The sequence below is a fragment of the Amblyomma americanum genome, chromosome 2 (genome assembly GCF_052857255.1).
Source record: "Amblyomma americanum isolate KBUSLIRL-KWMA chromosome 2, ASM5285725v1, whole genome shotgun sequence".
Classification (NCBI taxonomy): domain Eukaryota; kingdom Metazoa; phylum Arthropoda; class Arachnida; order Ixodida; family Ixodidae; genus Amblyomma; species Amblyomma americanum.
Window position 1 is genome coordinate 39120345 of NC_135498.1, and position 26829 is coordinate 39147173.

General features: G+C 44.9%; 1 protein-coding gene across 3 annotated transcripts in view; it reads left to right on the forward strand.

The window, feature by feature from the left end:
- LOC144121048 (neprilysin-1-like) overlaps window positions 1–26829 on the forward strand; it is a 75985-nt gene that overhangs the window by 13842 nt on the left and 35314 nt on the right. For 2 of the 3 annotated variants that reach the window (XM_077653964.1, XM_077653965.1), the window contains exons 2-5: window positions 12198–12258; window positions 19515–19568; window positions 20451–20582; window positions 25229–25315. In XM_077653964.1, coding sequence (XP_077510090.1) covers window positions 12204–12258; window positions 19515–19568; window positions 20451–20582; window positions 25229–25315 — 328 coding nt within the window. In that variant the 5' untranslated portion in view covers window positions 12198–12203. Of the gene's footprint in view, window positions 1–12197; window positions 12259–15427; window positions 15494–19514; window positions 19569–20450; window positions 20583–25228; window positions 25316–26829 lie in introns of all 3 variants that reach the window. The other variant, XM_077653966.1, reaches the window with a different exon arrangement.

Consider the following 26829-nt stretch of genomic DNA (forward strand, 5'->3'; position numbering starts at 1 on the left):
CCAGGGACTCGTCAGAAGACTAATTACCTCCTTTTGTCCTACCCCGCGGGCAGTACTATGTATGGCCCATCCAATAAGTAAATAAATAAAAATAAATGTGATGACTCGTATGCTGCGCGCTAGTGCATAAATTGCGCGCCGATCTCTGAGACCTTTGGGTATACGTGCACCTTTTTAGTCGTCAGTAAGAAAGCAACTGCTCAATTCCCGCGATCTCTTCGGAATGGCGTTCAGCGTAATGGGACCGGGCACAGAGTTCAGTGGCAGATTCACGTGGGAGACCACTATGGAAAATGCTGGGTGAGTGTCGTGAGAGAGGGATAGATTCTTGTTCTTAACGCTCAGTCCGGTGCTCCGGCGGTCAGAGTAGTAAAGGAGCACCACTCCAATGCTCCTAGCTGCCAGTCGAGCCGTTTCCACTGCTTGAGTTTCCCATTAACTATTCCCATTTCTATTTAAAGTACGCACTGCCATTTTGATATAATTTAAACATTTGAGCTTTGTTACCTGCTTGTACCGACCCCAGTGCACAACTTATTCTTTCCTGTTCACACGACGAGCGCTAAGCATCTTGGGTACATTCGCCCGACGTGAATGGATCACTCGCCAAGCTACATGATCACGCGTCAGCGATCCTATGATGCCCTGCACTGTAGGACTCAGGAATGCAGGAGCTCTAACCGCAAAGTTTTCAGTAGTGATAGTGCAGGGCTGACAACTTCGATGATTCTGATCCCTACCTAACTTCGCACTTGGAAAATCGTGCGTGGCAAGCACCGGCACATATATATCTGTCATCCCCATTTTAGACCATTTCTTGGCATTCCCTGACGACGCGACGGTGATAAGCGCCGGAGCAGCTAACGTGTCTGCCCTTTCCATAACGTACCCTAACTTTCATACCACCACTTCCTTCTCCTTTTTCTCGTTTTGTAACAGATGAGCAAAAGCGATCTAAAGTTTTCAGGTAACATTGCGGGGGTCACTTGTCAGGATGCCTGGCTCTTTACGTGATTTAAACATTTTCGAGAATTGTTTTTGGTCGGCACGTAATGTGGTTTGAGGTCTTCAGAAAACTGCTTAGCCCTCCTTGCAAAGAATTCAGGCAATTTAGATCGAGCAACGAAGTCTTTCGCCCACAAAAGACCCTCTGTGATCGCTTATGTTGCTTGAGTCTTATAGTGTATTGATGGTGAATTTTAAGCTACGGCGGTAGAAGGAATGAAAAAAAAAGAAACTGCGCTCGAAAGTTTCCGGATGCAGAAGCCATGATATAGTGTAAATGCTTGGCAGTTTGCGCAAGTAGCCGAAACGCTTTGCTGTCTTGCACCAATGAGGCTGTGTTGCTTTCATTCACCTGACACTATTTCCATCTTAGGCAGCCAGGTAATTATGTTACTAAGCGTTTTACCTAAGGAAAGACGAACGAAGCGGTGTGCGCTTAGAGAGCATGAATCCTCGAGATTTGCCCAAAGAATTGTCTTTCTCATCGATAGTCTTGACCAAAAAGGACAATGACATCGACGGGCATGCAATATAAAATGCAGGGCGAGATGATTCAGTTTTCATTTCGTTCCACTACATGTTAAGTACTACAGCCGCCTTGGGACAGTTGGTTTGTTCGGCGCTGCAACCGCGATTTAAATAGAGGCCATGTCGAGAATTAAATGTTTCTGAAGAACCAGCAAACTACTAATAACTCATAACGTGGCGTGAAAGGCGCAAATACATGACAAGTCCCGAGGACTTTGTCTTAAAAGCGGGCTAATTTCAAGCTTTTATGATACTCGCTGATATATCGAATACTGCCCTGCACTATACATTTTCTGACGAACATTGTAGAAGAAAAACGTTGTTGTACTACCACGCGGTCGCCAAGAGCAACGAGCCTACATTTAATGTTCTGCTATAAATGTTAGTGCCCTTAAAGGTGCACTAAAGAGGAATCTCAACTCGTTTCTTTACCGCGGGAACTCTATCTACACCTACCGGGGATTCCTAGAAACTTCGAATGATTGTCCTGTGCGGCCGATTGCCCTAGTTCAATCGAATTGAACATCCCGGCTCCCACTTATTTTTTTTTTTTTGAACTCAACGCGGTAGGTAGGAGGAGTCAACCAACGCGTCAGCCAGTCCCGCGGCGGCTTGCTGCTCTGCCATCGGCGGAGTGATACGTAAATCAAAGAGTCCACGTGTATTTTTATTTCCGTGGGCCTAATTTGTGGCTATATTGTCGGTGACTAAAACTGTTTATTCAGTTAAACCTAAAAAAACTAAATAAAAGCGAAAGCGAAGCCGCCACTGGACTGGCTGAAAGGCACTCCACGCGTTAGTTGACTCCGCCTACCTACCGCGTTGAGTTCAAAGAAAGGCTGGGGCTGGGACGTTTAATCCAATTTAATTATGGCAATCGGCCCCACAGTACAATAATTTGAAGTTTTTAAGAATGATCGGAACGTGTAGATAGAGCACCCGCGGTAAAAAGAGTTCAGATTCCTCTTTTGTGCCCATTTAAGTGCGGAAAAGAGAATACAACTGCAACTCAAAATAGCAACGACCTCTATAATGCAAAGAGTAGGTCGTTACCTTTTCAGTGGAATTAGAAACATGCAGCAGCATGTTTAGTACTCTGATCCACGAAAGCAACGCCTGGTCATTGCAATTTATCCTGCGGACTCCAAATTGGCTCCCAGCCTGAAAGAAGAAATTGTACGGCACCTTGGCGCCAACATCTCGTTCGGTGCGCTGTAATCTTTATTTGCCTCTTCGGCAGTGCACCTGCTTCCGTACTTTACGTCTTAAAATCGCGAAAATATAGGAAGAATGTTAAACCTTACAAATAAATATAAAATTAAGAGTTGTACAGCTGATATAGGAAACGAAAGGCTTCGCTCCCAATTCCCATCCATTAATGTTAACATGGGAATAAACATAAGAGAAGGATCTTTACTTCTGACATACGTAACGAAATGCTTCGCTCTCTCTCTTCGCGTACATACGAGTAATATACGCGTACATAAAAGGAAGAGCTTTACGTCTGATATACGAAATCAAATGCTTCGCTCTTTCTTCTGTTCTCATCAATGTTAAACATGTGAATATACATAAAAGGAAGAGGTTTAAATCTAATACAGGAAACGAAATGCTTTGTCTTTCGTCCCTATTCCTATTCATCAAGGTTAACATGTCAACAAACATGAAAGAAAGAGCTTTACATCTCATTTACGAAACAGACTCTTCTCTCTTCCCTACAATTCGACTGCAAAAATAGCAATTTTCACAAACAAATACATTGAAAGGAAACAATGTTGTGCAAACAATATATCCTAGAACAAAATATAGTTACTGTACGCTGCAATAACTAGGCAGATAAGGAGATAGTTGTAAACGAGAAGAGGATTTCCTCATGGTGAGAGAGGAGTTTCTTTTCATGTCGTCAAACATAGCTAGTAGTCGAAAAAACCTTCTTTGCGTTTATAGACCCACTTTTTAGAGCAAATATTTCCTTCAAAAAAACATCATAGCGTTTAAAATAGTACACGTTTGAAGTTACGTCTTGACACTCTAAAATATAGAAAAGTTTGATTGCTGTCTGCTATTATGGGTTAGCGCCTTTTGTTTGTGCCTTGAAAAACAATCCCTAACCCTTTCTGTTCTGTGAGAAACTTGTTTTGGCGTCCTAAGTGCCGACTCTATGTCCTGGCGCTGCGCTCGAGAATTCTGCAAGGAAAAAACATGAATTAGAACGCGGAAACCTCTCCTACCACAAGTAAGCGAAGGCCGTGTTCTTGCGACGCATGCAGCCTCTATACTTAGCAATGTTTTTGTTGTACGGCAGTTGGTGATCCATATCGAAAAAGTGTTTCAGCGCGGCAAACAGACACGAGATGATGGATGAAAGAACGCCGCTCTGTGCTGTGTTTTCTTCCGTCGTCTCAACCGTGTTTGCCGCGCCGGAGCACTTTTTCAACCTTTTATGTCCCAGGCGACAGCAGTTCACAAACCAACCGCAGACTTGCGACTATTATTCAGAGCAGCTCACATATAGCTCTTCATTGGTACTGCATGTCGGCGCACATACACAAAGAGGAGAAGCCGATATGCGAAGTCGTCCTTTAATTTTTGTTTGCTGTTTAGTTGTATAAAACACGCGCACTGTTTTATAAAATGAGACAACCCAAAGAAGTCTTCACAGCCGCCATTATTTATTACATAAACAATCTAAAGGTTGGTCAATTTCACCAGTCTCTCACGGAAGCGCGCACCAAATGGAAACAAAAGTTCATTTAAGCTTTTCGATCGCCGAGCCAGAAACAATACAGGCGGGTATGCTCGTGAGCGACTTCCCGTTAAATGATCGACGCTCTTCAGAGCGAAAGCAAATTAGATTTGTCTATTTTGCCACGCAGAAGCACACTTACCATACCTGCGCATTTTTAAGGTGGTTGTATATGTCGCGATGAAGTTACTGCAGCGTTGGGATGCTTCGGATCTCGAATGAACTGTGTGAGTAGCTTGATAACAACAACACCACAAAGCAAGCAAAACATCAATGAAAACTAAACTGAGCAACCAGCAAATCCAATTCGCAGAACAGTCAACAAACAACCACATGTCAGTCCGAAGCTCTGTCTGCCCGGGCGTGCCTCGAGCGTCCTACTGCTATTCTTGATCGGAAAGTGGTAGCAGTCATATGTGGAGCTTAAAAGCTGCACGTGGAATATAGGGGTGCCGTAGTAGAGGGCTCAGGTGTAATTTCGACCACCTGGGATTCCCTAACGTACACTCGCCGCGCACAGCGATTGAGTAGTTTCAGTAATTAATTTTCATCCTACTGCGACTGCCGTGGCTGTGAATTTGAACCCGGGATCCCGGGCTGAGCAGCTCAACTCAATAACCACTCATCCATCACTGTGGGTATTAACCGGAAATATTTTTACGAAATACTATACTTAACAGGAATGAGATTCGTCAAGAAATGCTGGCCCACCTCTAGGACGCGCCGTTCTCTGTAGCTAGAGTGAGCTGCATTTTTTATGACATCATTTTTGCGAGGTGAATGCGGTGCCACATACATACCACTGGTAGGCTTCCTCGCTATCGCAGTGACTGACTTGTTCACTGCAACTTGTTCTTCGCTCGGTTGACTGTAGCTTTACACCTGACCAGCGTTACCAGTTCACGGCTTCACAGCCCACAACGCAGCAAGTCCGGCTCAGTGCTCTTAGTAAAAAAAAATGGCATTGGCTTAACCTGGCTAACACCGGAATTCAGCGAAAAGCAAGCACGTTTGCTAAGCGCCCGAGGCTCGTCCATGGCAGCTCCGCTACACGCTCGCGACAGCCGCTCTATATATGTATAAACACGACCACGTGGCTATGACGTTGTATCACATGGTCTTACGACACCCCCATCGGATGTCATCACGTGGCTTCACATCACCCCTTCGGATGCTCTTAAGGCCAAAGGTCAACCCAAAGGTCACCCAATGTGAAAGGTCAACTAAAGGTCATAGGTCAAAGGTCAACTACAGGTCATGGGTCAAGGTCAGGGGTCAAGGGTTCGACACCATAACTGCACCACATATGGCCATACGCAGCTAACGTGGTTAGGCTGAAGGTCGTTCAAGGTCATTTTCCGGTCTACGCGACGATTGCTTTACGTTGCGTAGTGAAGCTTTTCGCTTCAAAACGCAGTAATAAATTCGCTGGTACACAAGCTGATGGAAGCGATCTAGTATCGCCGGTAAGGTGACATTGGCGCGCACTTGTAAAGAGGGCATTGTTTTCAATAATCGCGACTGGTTACCTCTCTTGGTGCCTCTGTGCACAAGGTGCATATTTGATAGAGAGATGGCGGTATTCAAAGCAAGTCTTGAACTTCTACTTTTAACAAAATACACCGCGAGGCCAGCCCGGGAGGAAGGGGGGAGCGGAGGAGGTGTTGCGCTACGACAGAAATTTCGGGAGTGAGACGGCATTCCCCCCGAGACGTCAGTGGAGCTGCAAATGACTCTGATGATCGATGTGAAGTCTGAATTCTTAAAATTGTTTTTAAACTATGACGTTACCGCTAAGTACACTTCGCTCGTGATGACTTACGTTACGACAAAATTACGATGATCTTTAAATATATATATATATATATATATATATATATATATATATATATATATATATATATATATATATATATATATATATATATATATATATTTGATATTGTGAGTCTGCTATTTTTGTTGTTATTTCCTGGGTATGTTGTGATCAAGAGAAAATTGATTGCGTGGAAAGTTTCAAACTTCACTGAAAAAGTTGACGTCAGTACCTCTTTTAATGAGCCCGAGGACTTGATAATTGATGCCAAAAACCCTTCGAGCACTATGCGATAAAGTAATGACATTTACGGCAGATGAATTTGCTTCTAGTTAATCAAAAGGTTACAATGATGGATGATGTTTATGCTTTGGAGCTCATTGTCTTCAGAACCATGCGGTTACTTTCCGTTCGTGACTTAAAACAAAAAGGAAGAATTAAACAGTATAAAGTTCATGATCTTTTTTCATTATAACAAGCCTCATTACCAGGAAAACAGCTCCTGAATCTTACCTCTTGGGCTCCCTCAAAGCTAAATACAAAAGTGTCGTGTCTTAGGCCGGGATACCGCCAAGCGCTTCGTACTGGTCACAAGCGGAACGCTTTGCATTTGCGGATTCACTGAGTAAGCACACCATGACTCACTTTGTAACGTGATTTAGAAGGTATAGCTTTCGTGAGCGCTACACGGACGGACTTCCTAGAGGAATATCAAAGTTTCGCGATTTGAGGCTGCGCTGGATGTGTGATATTAATAATAATTGGTTTTGGGGGAAAGGAAATGGCGCAGTATCTGTCTCGTATATCGTTGGACACTTGAACCGCACCGTAAGGGAAGGAATAAAGGAGGGAGTGAAAGAAGAAAGGAAGAAAGAGGTGCCGTAGTGGAGGGCTCCGGAATAATTTCGACCACCTGGGGATCTTTAACGTGCACTGACATCGCACAGCACACGGGCGCCTTATCGTTTTGTCTACATAAAAACACAGCCGCGCTGGATGTGTGCCTTTCTCATTAATTTTATAAGGCGTGTGCCCAATGAGCCGTCAGTAACAGGCCGGCAGTACAATGTCTAACGTATGAACCAGAAAGAGCCTCTGATTATCGAAAGCGTTTTTCAAAGATTAAAAAAAAGTGTGTGAAAGTCAAGCTCAAAATTTCGGCTGTGTTAAGACTGCATTGGCTTTGCGCACTATCGGTGTCTGCACAGACTCGGATGTCTGAATCTTACTCCCCTACTTGCTCGTATTATCTGGAATGGTTTTACTACGCCGTACCCCCTCCATCTTCTTCCTTCCAAGTCCTCAAATGGGCGTCTGGCCGCGTGTGCTGTTACTTTAGCGGTTGGTGCACCACCGTCGGCATGTCTCCCACTCGCAGTTGCATGGCAGAGGCCGCTTCGAGAGCAGGACGCTCGGTGATCCTGCCTCGCTTCCCCCTGTCCGTTCGGGCATCAAAAGGGTCGTGGGTTTCGGCGGCGTCCATTCCCCAAGATTGTCAGGACTGTTTTTTTTTTTTGATTCCAGCGTTTTCGCCGTTTCTTGCGCTGCTTCTCTCCCTCCCGAAGCCTAGCTGCGTGGTGTTTGTATACCATTTCTTTATATCTGTTTCCTTTACTAGACGGGCGCGGCGGCTTAGGAAAGCGCGAAAGCCACCGTGAATCGCGTTCGCTTCGCATTCTTCAAGACTACAAAATATTTGTCTTTCTCTTGTCTGTCATTATTTGCTCTTTTACGTGTCACTCCTACATTTAGGCGCACCCTACCCTTAGGCGCAGACTTGGAGTCTTGCATTCCTTGTGTTGTCTACCTCTGCTTGTTATTAAGTGAAAGAGTTGACTAATCGCTCCTCATGGCAAAGCATAAATTTCATTTGCCTTTTATTATTAGCAGACAACACAGACTAAAAAACCAAAAAATATTTCTTCCTGATAAATTCTATTTTATTTTTGCTATGGCCCGGTATCTCTGAAAGAAATTGTATGGCCTTGATGCTAACGGCAACAGAGGCAGAGTGGTACTCACTGATTATTGCAGAAACGACGTGGAATTCTTGAGGAATAACAGATGGTTATCGGTATGGTAATTAAGCCAACCCACAAGACATCAGCACAATCGTGTGGACCTGAGCTTGGAGCGAGGATTTCCTATAATGTTGCGTCGCGTTCGTGTCGACTTAATGGGACGCTGAGAACAAATATAAGTTTACCTTTATCGACGAACTATGGCTGTATAGGACCGAGATGCCGCTACCGCCGGAAACGGAGCTTTTATAAGCGATAAAACACCGAAAAAACGAAATACAGGTGTCGCCGTCATCGGTTTATTTCTCAAGTCATGTCTGCGTCGGTGACGATATCTCGACGTCGTCAAACTTCACGAGTTTGAATCTAGGAAGGGGGAAATATGAATTAAATTATCTGAGGAATTAATGCGTGTTTGTCCGTCGCCGAAAGCGTAGCATGTATTGCGTGTTTTAAGGCGTGAATGCGTGTTTTGCTGCCATACAAACGGCAACATACTAAGAAAGAGCCAGAGAATCGATTTTTGCTGCGAACAATACTTTTATGCAGATGTCCTCAGTGACGCTATACGGATCATGGGCGGCGAGAGTCAAGTGAGGACTTATCCGCTAACAAGAAGCTGAAATAATTCGTGACCTAGTTTATTAGTTTTACCTGTCTCGGTAGTAGTGGTGAAAGACGCAGAATGAAGCTAGAAGAGAATACGCTGCATTGACAAAGCCATATCTGCAGAAAGGCGCATCATGATTCGAGAGCACATGAGGTCTACTCCGGTAAGGACAACAGGAACAATCGATACAAGAACCCGATTATAGCAGTAAAAAAGAAACGCCCCCGCGAAGCCTGCTTCACTTATGTGAATATAAGTGCGGTGATTACCCTGAAGGATGCATCACAAATGCAGTATCAAAAGAATTATGCTGCTTTTGCGCTTGTTATTGCGAAGTCGTCTTTTCAGGCCAGTACAGGTAAGGCTGCGTATGTTCAAGGTCCGCCAAGCTCGTCTTTACGAGGGCATTGTAAAGCGCACAGCGCCTTGCAATAATTTGCATCAGCTGCACCTGTAATACCGTCAGTTGTACGATCTGAATTGAGCAGAACTCAATTTAAATTGGTTTGAAACAAGAGCATAAGTTTAGGGAGTATGGAAGAAAAAGCCACGCTACAGCGCATAGAGCAGGCTCCGGTTTCCCGAGTATATTTTGAAGAGCAGCGCAAAGAGCTACGTGTATACAGTGCTTAAAATGTCAAAATATGACTACGAAAGAGGTAAAAATACAGAAAAGCAGTTTTAAGCTGTAACGATAGTTATAATACACTAGTATATGTCATTTTACAAAAAAGAACACTATTACCCTTAGGAAATAACGTTGCATCAATAGAGTAGTTTGAGCGCATAAAAAAAAAAACGATATGGAGGGTTTTTAAAAAAAGAAACGGGCATATTTTGTTTCGTGGCTTCAAATTTCTTTAGAGAAGCCGGAAAAACACAAGTAAGCGCTTCAAACTCATAACTGGTGTGTGGATGTGGGACGGGCAAGTGTTCGCGGCACCAAAGATTTTCGTTTAAGTGAGCACTATGTGTTAGCAACTCAGTATTTTCTTCTACCTATGATATATACGAATTAAAGATACAAAATGCACATATTATGTGTTCTTCATGGTGTCGTATCATGAGGAATGACTCTCAGTGCAGCTTGCTATTAACTCAAACCTTTAGTTTTGACGGTAATGGTATCTTCAAGGTTGGTCAAGCTTGTCATAGTTACCATGTGTCTTCGTTCCACTGGCATGCACACGTCGGCTGTCTCGGTTTCCACAGCAGTTTGTGAATTGAATGGTCTTGTGCCAAACAGCTGCCACAGCCCCAAATGCAATATGCAATGTGGTAGCATTTTCACCGAGGCGGTTTTTGTTTACTTTAGTTTATCCATACTATATGGAGCTACAGCTTTCATAAGCGCGTCTATCCTTTTTAGTTCTATTCGTTGAAAGCAGCTCAAGCTATTTAACGTGCCTGAAAAATTAAGCTGGTGAAAGTCGACCCAACACTCACATCCCGAGATCTTGACCTGACTTGTCAGAGAAATATTCCGGAGCTGATGCCAAGTTAAAATGCTTTTAAACTAAATAAATGTCACGTTCTAAGTCTAGTGCTTTGTGCTTTATAGCATCTGCTCACAGACATTCTCTTGAACACAATGTCAGATGTTGCTGCCGCTATTTAGTTGGAAAGGTGGCGTTGATGAAATATGTTTTTCCACGTTCGGAAAGCCCGACCTTTTTGCTCATAGAAAACAAATACTAATGAGAGGGAAACAATATAAATTTCTTTTGCTTAATATTATTGCGTTACAGCAGTACCGCGTTTCAGGAACCAAGCTGTATGCATTTAGCGGCGCAAAAAAGGAAAACGAATACCACCCTAATCTGAAAGTCGTGAACATTACAGTGCCCGGGTTTCTCATTAAAAATGCTCGCTCCTCTGAGAAATATATACTGCCGCGATGTACTTTCTGAAGCGCAGCTCTTATGCGTCCCTCCCTGGATTCCGCCTCGTAGTCATGGGTGTTGTCGGCGTAACACGCCACCTGTCAGCCGTTGCAGGTAGTAACAGAGCTAAACGCCACTTTCCACAGCGAGAGTGGAGGAATGGACAACCGGAAGGTGGCTGCCATAGGAATGTCCCGAAGGGTGGCAGATAGATAAGCATAACACTCTTCTGAAGAGCTGAGCTCAAATTTCGCATTACCGATTACCGTAATCGTCGGCCAGTTTTTTAATTGTTTGCGTTTTCTTTCTCTGCTTTCCGATCCCAGCGCACAGCTTTGCAGTTTCGTGCTAGCAGAGTGAAGTTTCTTGCATACGTTCGACAGACGTGAATGGATCGCTCGCTAATTATTATGAGCCCACTTCGATGATCCGGCAATGCCTTTCAATGACATCAGGAACCTAGAAACGCTCCTTCGAATGTTTCTAGTCTTGAAACAACAGGGCCGACAGTCATGGTAATTAAAATTCCTACGATCTCAAAGTTGAAATTTCACTGCTGTCACCGCCGAGTTATCTCCCAACTAGGTCCAGCACGAGCGCTGGACCAACCGACACACTTTAAAAGCTAAACTACGTGGCAAGCACTGCCACTTCTGTCTGTCTTCTTCCCTTCAAACCACTTCTTGCGTTCTCTCACGATGCGGATGAGGTGCCCTCTCGGAAAGAGACAACCTACATGTCTGCCCTACTTCATAACGTACCTTCAGAGTCTGCGCCTGCTTGCTGTTCTTGTTTCGTAAAGTCAGAACAAAGAGCGATGTAAAGCTTCCAGGAGACATTGTGGGGATCACACATAATGTTACCTCACTCTTTTCGTAATGATAGGCCATTTTCAAGAATTGTTTCTGGTCAGCACGTAACGAGGTTGGTTGGAGCAATTTTCCAACAGTCAAGAATTTTCGCCCCGAAAAGGCCTTTCACGATCGCTTAGCGGAATGCAAAATCTTTCCTCTTCCTTGAACACTTCGTTATGTGATGGGGATGGCGGATTTTGTGTTACTCCGGTAGCAGGAATGAAAAAGTCCACCCAAAGTTTTCAGGATACGGCAGGCACGAAAAAGCGTAATTGCTTGGAAATTTGAGCGTGTAGCCATGAAATGAAGCTTTTACTCCACGCTTGCCAGCACGACCGTTACAGGGCCCCCCTCAATCCTAAGCTGCGCTTCCAGGTATTGAGAAAACGCAGCTTGTTCTTGACTTGCGCGTTCAGAAAACTTCATCGACGACGTTAACATTTCAGTTAGTTGAGGCATTCTTGTTAGGAGGATCTTTCGTTGAAGATCCGTTGGAATGACTGAAGAACCATTGAAATCTCTTAAGGTAAGGTATGTGAGCAAAGAATACGAAGCTATGTACCGAGATAAGCATATATTATGCATGTTATGCGAGATTATGTGTGAATGAAGTTTCGTGAAGAATTATTCAGCTATAGAACTTTTAGGCGCTCTCTCTGAACGCAGCTTAGGAAAGTTGCATTACCAATCTTCGACATTAAATTCATGCTATTTCTGCTGTTTTTCCTTTACAGAGGACAATGATTATTCAAATTATCCTTGGAATCCTGTGCGTCGCTATTTGCGAGTCGAAGGGTATGCTTCTATTTCTTGATATATTCTTGATATATTCTTGATATAATTCTGGATTATTCTTGAATATTTAATATAATTTAGGGGATCTAATAGCGATCTTTTTGGGGCTAGGTCGTACGGGCATTCAGCGAGCAGAATAACGTGCCCAACACTTTGAAGACGAGATCTAAGTTAAGTACCTTATGCCATAGAGTCACACTAGTGTCTTGATGATGTTGCCAAAAATAGAGCATATCGACCGTTTTTTTTTTTGTGACACTGACTAGTTGCTTTTCCAAACGGAGTCTCTCATTCAGTTTAATGCCCTCAACGGAACAAAATGCTGATCAACAATGCTCAGAGCCACCTTCAAATCAAATTCAGTATTCACTTATGCTAGCAAATCAAGCAGGCGGCTCCAAGTCTCTAGCTGCAACAATGTAACAAAAATTTTGGGATTGCCGCCTCTACATGTATTGGCGAAGTGCATTAATTGTTCGATTAATCCATATTTATCGAAAGACCCATACCACTGGCAGCACGTTTCGCAAAATGCGAGTTACTGAATTCAGAAAAACTCTATTTTCATTGCTATAACTATTTCTAGCACAGAGGGGGAAATACGTAAAGTGAAAGGCATGTAGCTACTCCACTCGTGAATTCCCGCAACTGCACCCGGTCAAGGAAATTCTTCGCCGGCAGCGGTTCGTTTATTACATTCACATGCAACACTGTTTCCACGGGCAAGTACCGCCGGAACGGGAGGAAAACAGAGTGGGGACTTACGAGTCAATGGTAGAGAGAGGACAGGTAAATGGTTTTCTGAACAAGATCAGGGGAAGTATCAGATGGTGCTTGCCTTTGGAGTCCATGACAACGAAAGGGCAGGTAGATGGGGTTCTGAACGAGGGAGGAGGAAGCCTCGGGGTGATGGCCTGAACAAGGAAGCGGGGAACCATCTACATTCCCACTCTCTACCAAGGACTCCAATAAACGGCCGGCACCCTGAGGCTTCGTCCTCCCTTGTTCACTTTGGACTTACGCGGGATGCATGTGAAGGGTAGCTCGCTTCGGATGCCGCTTAGTAGGCCTGCGTGAAGCTTCCGTGGGCACTCACGTCTAGTTGCTCGCTCTCATTCCGAGTGGTGAGCCTACCCAGTTTTCAGAAACAGCAAATGTATGGTCAACGAGCTCCTTAATATTGGCCTCTGGTAGAGGCATGAATACAACCTGCAGAGTTCTGCCTTCAGAGACACTCGTTCACTGTCCATTCGAGTGTGGTCAAAAAGTAGGTGCGCAATCGTCTCTTCACACCCACAGTGCTCACACGCTGCAGAACCCGCGATTGCATGAGACGGTAGTAAGCCTTTGTGTACGCCAGTCCACGCCAAAGGCCACACAACCGGATTAAATAGCAGCGGCAGTGGCCCGAAGGTACCTTGAATTGCAGTAAGGGGTCGAGGTTGCGCAAGCGGCTCCTTATCTTCCTGGAGTATTCCACGAAGCCAAAGACGTGTTGCGAAAAAGCACACGAAGATGTCCCGCAGTGTCGGCTCTTACCAGTGGAATGCAGATGGTATGCGCACTCTTATGGGGGACTGAGTAGCCTTAGCTAGGTCATTACTAATAGTGGCACTGTATCGTGGTCGCCACAGTGAAATGACGTCCTGACATTCTTCAAGTATTCAATGCTGTATATGACTTCTATCTGCTACTAGTTTCGCGTGGTCGCAATGGCGTAAGGCTAATGTCAGTCTTAGCGGGGCAAATTTAGAAAAGCAGAATGGGGTTTGATGACTGGCGTATGGGAGCTCGAGGCTCTGCCATTTCATACCGTGTATAGGTTGTCGTATGTGGAATTCGCAGCTTAATTGTGACCTGTCCTGCCGGAACACCACGGCGCACTTAAACTAGTGGATGAGAACAAGCCATTTCCATATAAGTGCGTATGGTGCACATACCTTGCGCGAGGACGAGTAGGGTAGTCTGCTTGAAATCAGGTGGATAACAGGTCAGCTTTTTTCGCCATCACCACTATAGTAAAGCGCACGTGAGGTTCGAGATGCCACCACAACGCAGGCAAAGGTCGCGACATTGGTGAGCGCTATGATGTGACAAACCACTGTTGGGCAAAAATAATTTTTTAAAATGCAGCGTGCAGTCTCAGTGCTTGCAACGTATCCAGGAGAGGCTGAAGAATTCGGGTAATATGACGGATATGCATTCATAGTATCTCGACAGCTATGTAGGTGGAAAGTGGGAGGTTCTTGGCAGTGAGAATTGACAAGGATGATGTATTGGACCAAGGTAGGTGCCTGTCAATTACGAACCAGTTTATTTATTTATTTAATTCTATACATACTCCGGTCTTATGAGACCTACCAGATAGAAAAATGCAGTGCAAAGCACATGCATCCATGCTTCAGAAAGCATATCAGCAACGTGCGCTGGGTTCGAAACGATGGAAGACAACGAATGACATGCCAAGAAAAGATTATCCTACTACTTGCCAAAAGCGGAAAATAGTACACTCGAGAACACAACAAAATGCATTATTTAATATATCATTGGGCTAATCTTCAGAGAGAGAATGATAAAAATGCTAATACGTGTAAATGAAAACGAACTGGCGTGATAAATAGAAAAAAAACGTTACAAGGATATGCAAAGCAAGCATCAAGAATGAGGTTTACGGATGCTGGAAACCCTCAATGCACTCGCACAACTGTTTTAATCAGTTTCGTACGTTTTTTCGCACAAGAGGGGCTCTCAATTTGACATTTCTATATTATTTTAGTCTGATTCGCGGATCTTATGACTGTTCCGCGTTTATGAGAGTGAATGAAGCCGAAGTTTGTCAGTTGCTCTTAACGTTAGACTGCTGACAGCTGGAATTAATGCAGATAAGACACAAGAGGATACGTAAAACACCTATACTCCCGGTACTAAGTACATTCTATGTGCACGTCCCAGGTAGTTATGTGCACTGGAGAAGACATAGTTTCGGTAATGTCACGAACTTAATTCAGCCCTGATGATATAAGTCAACTTGGATTAACCGCTTTGGCTTAGAACGATTCTTACTCCGTCGCTTTATTGAAGATCGCATAGCAGCAAATGAGCTTGCGGAAAGAATGTGTGCGAGATGGGGACACTATAAAGGGGGGGGGGGGGGGATTTTGCGCAGCAGGTGTGCGTCTTGGCTTATCAGGAAAGGAGACACAATGGTCATCGGTGCATTGACCGACTGCAACTCGTAAATACACATTTTCCCTTGCTTTCTTTCATATATATTTTTTAAAAGGCAAAAACTATTCCTTATACTGGCGTCTACGAGAGAAGCTGCAACGTTGTTGACAGCGGGTCACTTTCAATCAAATATTACAGTTTATATAGCCCAGTCCAGTTATAGCGGTCTCAGATATTGCGAACGCTCGCTTATTACGAACGTTTACGGTGCTGCCGTCAAAATATGCATTAGAATAATGACAATTCGTCACAGGTACAAGAAACATCTGTGGCCGCTCAACTGGGTTATAGCGAACGAGGAGGCGTTCTGAACTCTGCCTCGAAGTTGGAAAACCCGCTCTTTCAGCAAGCGCTGAGGCCGAGGAGCAACTCTCAGCTCCACCACACCGCTCCGGAAATGAAATCAACAGGTGGCATTGAAACCGTTGGTAACCGCCGGTCAACGATGCGTCAATCGCCTACAAAAGCAAATATTGCCTGCATGTGCACCGACTGGTCAAAGCATCCGAAGTGGAAGCAGAAGTTACTGCGCATGGTTGTGGACGAAGTAACTTCAGCAAGTTTGAGAAGTGTGAATCCTTTGCTGGCGAGCCAGGTTGTGGTATGCGCGGCCTGCACATTCGACTCCATATCTTGTGCTGCTACCATGTACAGGCAGCGCCAGAGAGCAGAGCATTGATTCCCGACAGTTCTGGACAACAGAATGTTTGAGCGGGAAAGAGTTTATAACCGAAATGTTTTTATGTATTGGAAGATTTCAGTATAAAATCAATATATTTGCAGATCTTCCGTCGGCAGGCTTGAACTTTTTTTGCTGCTGACGTTCTTGCTACTGTCAAAAGCAGATTTTGTTACACATCGGAAGAAGGAACATTGCCTTAATTTTTTCCATAGCAGTATACTTCACATTTTTTTAATATTCAAATTTTTTGTCGAATAGTGTTATACATGAGTGCAGCTTATATTCTGTGCGCACGTGCGCTGCGCTGCTTTCGTCGCTGCATGTGCTAAGGAACGAGAGATGACGCTGGTGAAAACATACGTGATCAGACGCACGTAGATTTGTGTGTTTTGATGCAGCCGTTGTACGCAAAGCACTCTCCAAACACTAAGAATCTGATTGTTGTGGCCGGCCTGCCACCAGCTGTCGTGGACGCTTGAAGCACAATTAGATATCTCCCGTCCCTAAAGCAGATTTCAGGCAACAAGGATTTTAACTAGGGGAGCATGACCGTCTTTGAGAGCCTATAGAAGACGTCGCGCTAGGTTCTGCTTTCAAGAAATACACGCGCATGCGGGAATTTTTACAAAATTAACGCTACTTTTCGCGTATTAGGTAGTCTTGAGTGTATTAGGGTGTCCACTTATTACGATCATAGGAAACAACGAACACAATCCGCGTGACCGTCAGGTTCGTTATAAAGGGAACCACTGTATTACAAATCATAGTCGGGCCCAGTTGTAACATACCTGACCGTTCGCGCTTATTTTGTTGGTTGTAGCCAAAGTTAGTAGTAAGTGAACTTCCGATATGAGAGACAAAAATACGCATTCAATCAAGAACAGTAAGCCGCGGCGGTAGCTAAGTAGTTTTGGTGCTCGGCTGCTGACCCGAAGGACGCGGGATCGATCCCGGCTGGAGCGGTTGCATTTCGATGGAGGCGAAATTCTAGAGGCCCGTGTACTGTGCGATGTCAGTGCACGTTAAAGAACCCCAGGTGGTCGAAATTTCCGGAGCCCTTCCCTGCGACGTCCTTCATGGCCTGAGTCGCTTTGGGATGTTAAACCCCATAAAACTAAACTCTATCAAGAACAAGAGTAATTTCTCAAAAAAGACTGTTTATATGCGTCTGCTTCTTCAAAGCACACTATACCACGGCCTTTTCTAACCTTTCCAGCGTAGTCATGTGCTTTACTCCAGGACCCTTGCTGCCAACACGCTGCTTAAAGGCGCGATATAACTTATCTCTGTTGAAGTGCTAACATCCGTCGAAGGCAGGTCAGCCTCCTCGATATTAACTTCGTCAGAATCTTGCTATTAGATGAGTGCTCGTACTTCTCGCACAATGGCCTCGTCACTGCATGGCTCTGCTATGTGGCCGTCGTCATCCGCACACACGAAGTCATCTCAAGTAACATCACGTCCAGACAGCTGCGCATCAACGACGAGCTGCCACATATTCTCATGTGTCTGTTCACGAGGGTGTTCGACGCACTCATCCGCCATTCCTGGGCCCATAAACACAGCCGTATGAAAACAGTGATGCAATCCGCAGTTAGCTCAATCCATTCAGCCTTTTAAGCATCTCCACGGTGGTGACATCGGGACCTGGCCTTTCAGTCGCTGTCAACATCCGCTGAATTTCGCGCAGCCGATAGGACACCTTGAGCTCACGAGTGATATCCATGTCCAGAGGCTGAATCTCGCAAGTCGCATTCGGTGGCAAGAAAAGAATGGTAACCGCAGTCAGGGAAGGATGCACGTAGCGCCGCACATTTGTAAAGCACGAGCATGGTCCTATTTTGTTTCGACATGTCACGGGCGAATTCAACTAGTAAATCTGGTAAAAAAGTGGAGTCTGCGTCCCGCTCAACGTAGCTTGCTAAGATTGAAATAATTTCGAAGAGCCACGCCCGACGTCCTCGATTATCGCTGACGGAGCTTCGCCAGTGACGGTTTTGAACACCGTTCCGTGGCGAGGTTTAAACTGTTGGACCACCCATTTCCTGAGCTGAAAGAAAGAATGTCCAAGAAGAAAGCAATGTCTCTTGCCTTGGAAAACATCAGCGGTGCGATGATGCGGATGTTTCGAGACCGGCGTCACCGGATCACTTAAGCAGTGCATCTTCGAGATCCGCGCAGGTCGCTTTCCGTAGGCGGTTTCTTGTTGTGTAGGCGTTTAAGCTTGCACTCAAGAGCTTGTCGTTGTCTTTGGCTGTTTTCAAAATGACCGATTTTGACAGACCCGATTTCTTCGCAGCTTGGGCAAGTTTATTAAGAATGACTTTTTTCATTTCGACGTCGGCAGCCTTTCTTTTCGCAGTCGAAGGTGAACACGGCGAGCAGTCCGCCATCATACTAGGCGCATTTTCAGCTCTCGGGCACCTGGGATGAATGCATCGACGAAGCTGGATCAGCAATCGCGCGCCGAGAATGTACCAACTGGACAAAGTAGCAACGTATTCACAGTGTGCTGCCTGCACGCGGTAGCGGCGCGCTGGACATAGAGCCGATTAGGGAAAAGGCGTATGCCACGTGACCGGCTGCGCCAGCGAGGTATATAATGTGACGGCGCCAGTCTCGTTCTGCGTGTTCCTCCCATCCATCCACACTTTTTGTCTCCATGTCTACTCGGCTGTCCAAGCTTCTCGAATTTCACTCATTTCTTGATCGCCGACCGTGCTCAGCACTTTCGCTTTGAACGGTGCCCTTCTCGCGCCCATCGCGCTCCTTCTTCCTAAAGCGGGGCCTTCGCTTCTTCCAACTTAGATGCTTCGCCCAACACACACTGACTGACCTTGAAGCTCGTGGGTGCCCAGTAGGCCTACCTTCTTTTGCATTTACAATTCTTTTTATTGCTTTCTGGATCGCCACTGTCTTCCACGGGAAAGAGGGGGGGGGGGGGGGGGGAGGTAAGCGCTTGGGAGGAGAATGACGACCTCCGCATTTCGCTCTAATCGAGTTGTGCAGCCGGGGTTGTTCGTTGTATCCGAGACGCAGTGCCCTTCCCCTAATAGAAATTTTGACGGTAGTACCACCGTCATTCGTAATAAATGAGCGTTCGTTATAACTACGGCCTGTTATAAGTGGACTCGGCTGTATTATAACCGTATATTACAAACCTTCTCTACACGCCCGGCTGGGCCAATGATGGCGGTAGCGATAATAGACGTGTGCAGTGATTTCATAATCACTTTTCGTTTCATGTTAGGCGTCGTTGTCGCGGAACGTTTCGCTCTGCCCAGTATGATCTGAAGCACTGATTGCAGCAGTGAATTAACAAAACACCCTTCTTCTTTTTTCTTAGGTGAACCAAGCTCAGATGGTCAAATCTGTAAGCAGCAGGAATGCAACCAATTAGGTAAGCACGGTGCAGATATGCGCATTTATATCGTAAATTGCTAAGGGCTGGTTGAAAAGAGTTCGCTTGTTTGCTGCCGTCGGCAAAAATGTTTTCATTGTCTCATATTAACGCGATAGAGTTCAGAAGCTCGTGTCGCAGAAAATCCGGTCTCGCCGTCGGAGTCATCGGTGTCGTTGACCGCGAGCGAAAAATTCATGAAAAACCTCTAGAGGAGCAACCTAGGAGACAGGTGCGCCACCTAGGTTATGTGACCTTGAGGCGTAATCAGAACCTGCGCACCGGATTGTGAGCAAACTGCCCACCGTGGCAGATGGAACTCAACGACTGGTCGCTAGAGGTAGCTCGCAAAGAGAACCTAGGTCGCACAAGCCCCACAGCTGGCAGCGCCTGTCATCGCAGGACAGTAGTGCATCCCTAACCGCTGCAGTCATTTGCCACATGAGGGGCATGAGGACCTACAGAAATCTGTGAATATTAAGTAGAGAATAACCAATTATGCGTATATGGGCATTAACCCATTAAGCTGTCGGGTCATACCCTTAAGGCGGTACTTAAATGTGCCCTCCAATTTTTTTTTCTTTTGAATTAATTCACCATACGTTACGTTCTCTCTTACTGGTCATTAAAAACTTATCAACACTTTGCTGGCGTCGTTTGTTAACGTAGCTCTACATCATTAAAGGAGGCTTTTTTGTACTAATGAACCTTCAGTATTGGTGTCGCCTGAAATGCGCTCTTTCGCGTAGCATGAGGCGAATTTTACATTAACTTCTGTTTATCTGGCAATGAACAGACATTTTAAGTAGGAAGAACAGACGTCTCAGGATACACTAATGCTTGAACCTCGATGAAACCAGCCATTGTATTTTTATTATGCAGTACAACAGATTCAGGCGCAAAGAGGGTCTTCCAAGCCTTGCGATGATTTTCACAATTACATCTGCGGGAAGTGGAATGGCAGCCAAGAGGAACCGAAGCCTCTGAAGGACAAAGCAGTGAAGGACCTTGCAGGCAAGTGACTCAAAGCCATTGTTAGCTAAAACCTTTTGATACCATTTGTTACGTATGATATCATTTGTTATGGATACCTCACAGAAGGTTAACCGTAACACAAAAAAGTCAAGTTTTTAAGCTCTTGGTTACACTTTATGACATACATATGGCTGCACATACTAGCGCGGTATTGAGGAAACCGTAGCTATTTACCCGGCAATGTATCTAAAAGTTGCTACGTATTCTCACTGGAACCATCTTTTTGTCAAAGTACATAATGGCTTAAAAGTATGCATGTGTGCTGCCGTGTGAGCGTCTAGTGGCGAATGCATAGGCGCTGAAAGGATGACGATGATTGGGCTTTAGAACAGCCCTCTGGACTGAACAAACCTTTTACGGCGATAGCTATAAGAAGGATTAGTCCAGTGTTTTTCACGCTGTATATCTGGAATGTTGATGTGGTACATCGTTGGCGAACACTCCGGCTCACCCGTTAGCCAACGAAATGAAATATTGCCTGTGGAGGTGTTGGTCATGTGGGCCCGCGGGAAGGACATGCGTGTTTCCTTCTTTCAAATGATGCGTTAGACATTACGATACATGACTAACTTTGTAGCATTTTCCTCTGACCGATAAATAACTGCTAATTGAATTTATTTTTGGTGCTGTTTTGGTTTCGGTTTCATTAGCCGAGCGAAGGCTGTGACGTGTAAGAAGTGTTTATGTCACTTGAACCACAAAAACACGGCAGTATAATTTCCCACACGTAATTTGAGTTCACAACAGAGCTCAGGCCAGCCTGCTACAACTTAACAAGGTGATGGTTCGGGCTAGTGGGTATGCGTTATGTTCCATAGCGCGGCAACAAAACAGGGGAGAAACACAAGCGCTTGTGTTTGTCTCCTGTTTTGTTGCTGCGCTATGAATAACTGCTACAACTGCCGGCCTGACAGCAAACATATCAGCGGTTGTATTGCAATTCGCTTGTGCCTCGCATGACCTGAACACTCACAACACGCCAGAGCCATTGTTCAGTGGCTGTAAGTAAAAGTAAGAGCCTATGATAGTTAAAACTTCACTACCTATACAATGCATTGAATAAGAGGGTTTAGGGTTTAGGGGGGGGGGGGGGGGGGGTTAACGTCCCAAAGCGACTCAGGCTATGAGAGACGCCGTAGTCAAGGGCTCCGCAAATTTCGACCACCTGGGGTTCTTTAACGTGCACTGACGTCGCACAGTACACGGGCCTCTAGAATTTCACCTCCATCGAAATTCGACCGCCGCGGCCGGGATCGAACTCGCGTCTTTCGGGCCACCAGCCGAGCGCCATAACCACACAGCCACCGCGGCGGCTGCATTGAATAAGAGAAGTTACCAAAATATAAATGAGAAAAAAATTGCTGAACGAAGTAATATAGTGGAACACATACAAAATGGGAGGGTTTTAACCTAGTTAAACTCAGTATTTTAATCAGAACAGCGCGCAGTTTGACAGGGACAACGAGGGAGACACGACACAGTCTGGGTCGTGTCTCCCTCGTTGTCCCTGTCAAACTGCGCGCTGTTCTGATTAAAATGACTTACCAACTCACCCAAGCGTCCGTTTTAATAAACTGAGTAGATGTGCGAAAGCATGTGTTTAGACTTATTGGCTCATGGTTTTGCTATGCTGGGTCGTCGGCCCGCCTGGCGACGTTATTAGACACTGGTTAAGCTCTGATCGAGGTTGAGATGATCTTGTAGCACCCACCGACGACGCAACGCGGTGGCGCGCAGTTCGGCGCTCCCAGCTGGTGCATTGGAGTCAGCTACGCTATTCGGCAGAAGAGAGAAGCAAAGTGGAGCGGGGCGTGCCCGGGGCGCAAGCCGGGCACGCGCAGTCCGGTCTCAGAAGCCTGCTATGCTGCACCTCTAGTTTTGGTGTTCTGTTGCAAACCCGCGATTTCCCGACAATCTGATCTGTTCGCGCCGCAGATGGAAATTGACCAAGGCGACGATGTGCAATGCACAGCGCAAGAGAGAGTTGCAGTTTAGCACGGGGCGTCATCGGCGGCGGTTGTAGCATGCTGCTCTCATGCACTGGCCAGCGAAGCTGATCTCTTTGCTTCGCCGCAGGTTCGAATACCAGTCGCGGCAACATTTACTTTGTTTATTTATTCATTCATTCATTCTATGCTCTTGACGCAAACCCACAAACATCGCAAGATGTTTCTCAGGGTCTACCCATTGGAATAGCTCTTTCGCACTAAAAGGATTGGTCATAAAAACAAGAATACCAGAGATGCAGATAAGGAAAGGAAATTATGAAGAGCAAAACCGCAAAACAGGACGGGACTGAGGCAGGCGACAACACAGGGCGGTACTGACAACTGAACATTTATTGAAACATAGCAGAGCTTATAAGGATCAGTCGCGCGTGTAATCTAGAAGGCAATCATAAATCATAAAAAGAAGATGAAGCATGTAGAAACAGTTCATGCTTCATCTTCTTTTTATGATTTATGATTGCTTTCCAGATTACACGCGCGACTGATCCTTATAAGCTCTGCTATGTTTCAATAAATGTTCAGTTGTCAGTACCGCCCTGTGTTGTCGCCTGCCTCAGTCCCGTCCTGTTTTGCGGTTTTGCTCTTCATGATGTCATACCAACTGGCCTACACCAAAGTCCTTCTAAGGAAAGGAAAATACGACGGTAAAAAAAAGTGAAGCAGGTACAGAAGAACAAAACAGTACACAGAGCAGATATTTGACTTCCCTGTTTTGATAATGTTCCAGTCATGCCATCGTTGACCGATTTCTCAACACTGAATTCGAATCCGATGTTTCAAGCTTCCTTCTCACATATATCAGAGTAGCTGTAGCTCGCTTCGCCTATTTGTAAAAGGTACCACATCAGTCATGTACGCTAAAATTGGAAGACAATGGGCTTAGTCCTGGATGACCATCCGCTGAATTAAAACGAGCTCTACTCCCACCTAGTATGCATTCCAGCCATGCGACATAATTCACAGCACAACTGCGACGCCAAAGCTCTCAGGTGGAAGGGCAAGGTACTAGAACCTGTGCTGAGGCGACGAGGAAAGGAGAGGGCTAAAGCGGTAGGTGCAAGGGAAAGTACTTCAAAAGCAACAAGCGTCTGGTCGCAAACACGTCGCACTGGCCCGAAGTAAAATCACATGTGATCAAAACCACACAGTTTCGGCGAAAGCTAAAGGTTCTTTGTAGCAAACATGCTGCCCCAGCCAACAGGTAGATCATTGGTCAGGAAACCGAGAGAAATAAACACAAAAAGAGCGAGAGCCAAAGCCTTCTTTTGTCGCAGCTTCATCGCATCAGTCCGGATCAGCCTGCCAATTTTGCACATTTTCACAGAGCAACAATTTCACTGGTCCTCACGATTTAATCGGATGGCTCTATTAAAAAGAAAGCATTTTATTGGAAAACAATGCCTCGCAGCCATCATAAAAGAGTGAGTAGGTGTGGTAAACAGTTTTAATAATTTCAGCGTGTCGTGTTCTGTAGGGAATCGCAGGAGGGCCGTAAATGTAGTTTTGCTCTAGATCTTGTTTGAAGCGGGGGTACTATGTGACTGTGTGATCACGCATCTAATGGCCCCTAGTCTGTTCTCTGGCCGGGCAACTTTCCTGTGGGATCCAGCTGTCACCACAATCAATAGAGGGCAACATCATCGCATACACTCAGTTGAATTGAAAAGCAGTTTATGCATCATGCGCAAGCTAAATTTGCAGAGTACGTTGTGCGTGGTTTGTTTCAAGAAGCAGAAATTTCTACTTATCATTAATACACCGGCTAACTGGAGCTACCGCTGGTTGTCAATTTTCGTGGAAGGCTTTCAGCAATGAGACTAGCGAAGCGTACCAGCAGAGAGCTCCTTGGGAGGACGTTGCCTGTCCAACAGAAATTAACTGGAGCAGAAACAGGGCATGTTTGATGTGTTGAAACACCATGGTGCGCGTCTGCGGGATGGCTAATGCCGCCCACACGCTTCCCAGCCCTCTACTTATCTACCATTCTCTTCTTTTCTTTCTACTCGTTCTTTTCATTAACATCTTCATCTCTTTCCTCGCACTGCAGTTCAGTTTCCGCTCGGAATGAGACCGTTTCACGTCTAAGCTAAGGTATCCTCGGAGACATTTCACTCTCTAAACTAATTCACTGATTGATTTATTAGTTGAGTACCGGTGGAGGTACCTATTATCACAAAAGCTTTGTATGTTCTCGGTGCTGTGCCAGCGACAAAAATTATATGTAATGTCTCAATATAGTGGACAAAAATGTGTGCCGAAAAAACCCGAATCAGTGAGGCCACTGCGGTGGCTGAGTGGTTATGACGCTCGGCTGCTGGCCCGAAAGGCGCGGGTTCGATTCCGGCCGCAACGGTCGAATTTCGATGGAGGCGAAATTCTAGAGGCCCGTGTACTGTGCGATGTCAGCGCACGTTAACGAACCCCAGGTGGTCGAAATTTCCGGAGCCCTTCACTACGGCATCTCTCATAGCCTGAGTCGCTTTGGGACGTTAAACCCCCATAAACGGAATCAGTGAGTCTATCCCGTACACATTTACTGCGATTGTAGTTAGTTTTTCTGGAAAGCTAAGAAATTACAATGAAAACGAGCTCGCTTATCATAACTGCCTATTACAGATCTTTTGGACTCATGTTCAACGTCGACGGAATCCCCGAACGCCACTGCAAAGTTGGTAAATGCATATATATCATGCACCCAAGAAGGTGAGAAATAATTAATGTGAACTTCAACGTCGCTGTTTGCTCGGCCTCTGTCATGACTACTGAAAAAGGCCGGGCTCTAACAGAAAACTTGATGCTGATGTGTGCATTTTTTTATTCGTCTGAAAGGCACCTAAGTAGTTTAGAACCCTACGATAAACCGGGCGATTTTTTTTTCTCTACGCAATTCTATTTTTTAATACCGTGAGAGATACGTCAGTCTGGTCTGTGCAGTAGTATTCTATCTACAGTAAGGTGGACATTATGTACATGATGTCGGTGAAATAAAGCCCAATTGTCAATTAGTACGCCAAAAACGAAAGTTTTTAATTTTCTGTTTTGGAGCGCAGTATTATATTTTGAAATTGAAAGCCGCTGTATTGAAGACACGCCCAGTTTTTTTAATTTTCTGAATCGGCATTCTGGTTCCAAATATCGAGCGTCGAGCATGCGCTGTTAAAAGCCGTTCAATTGAGTTGTCGAGTTTGCCATTTATAAAATGGCGCCGCTGCCCCTGCTATGGTCGCCGAAATCCCGTTAATTTTTTCTGTGTCATAAAATACAAAAGCCGAGTGTGTATTTGCTTGATTAAAATTGAACCAAATCTAATTTACCAATCTGCAAAAGGAAATGCTAAATTAACCAGATTTAAAATTCGCATTTTTCACCTTACAGATTTCGAACCGCAGTGCTGATTCAGAAAATTTGAAAACTGGGCATGCTTTTGAAGTAGACGGACTTCAATTTCGCAACATATTTGTGTGCCGTAAAGCCAAAAATTGTAATTTTAATTAGTTTTGCAAAAAAAATAATATATTTTAATTGAGCTGCAACGTGAATGATGTGCGCCTTGCTGTATAAATTGTAATCCACTTAAGAAAGTCTTACAGAAGCTACGCGAACTAGCCAACACAATCATGTTTCCACTTATTAAGGAAGTGAACCAGGGAAACCAAACTTCCAAAAGCATTTTCTTAGATGCTGGCTTTGTGGAAAATAAAATTATATTAAATATAGTGGGTTCGAAATCAAACTCCTGAACGTCATTCTTTCTTAAGCGACATTTACCCAGTAAAGGTAACTGGGCGGAAGTATGTGGCTACATTAGGCATTTAATTTTACAATTTAAGGAATACAGTGCAACTCTTTACTTTTGCCCTAGAATTCTCAGCTACTAAGGATTTTTAAGAGAAATTGTGACTAAAATCAGCGATAATTTTTTTTACGCGAATCAAATTTGCCCATATTTTGCAATATTTAACTTCTAGCAGATTTCAACATGCAACAAAAACTCACTGAGATGGAAGTCAGAGTTTACCGTAAAGGTAGACGAAAGGGACGATAAATACTATGGAAATATTTCAGCACCGAATTCCTACTCCTTCTGGTCCTACTAATGCCATGAAAACTGCCCTTCACGATAGTGTAACTTTTTGAAGAGTGATCGCGGTTTTTTCGTGCGAAATCAGTAAAGCAAAAACGTCTTTTTTCAATGGAATCCCACGGGACAGATCGCA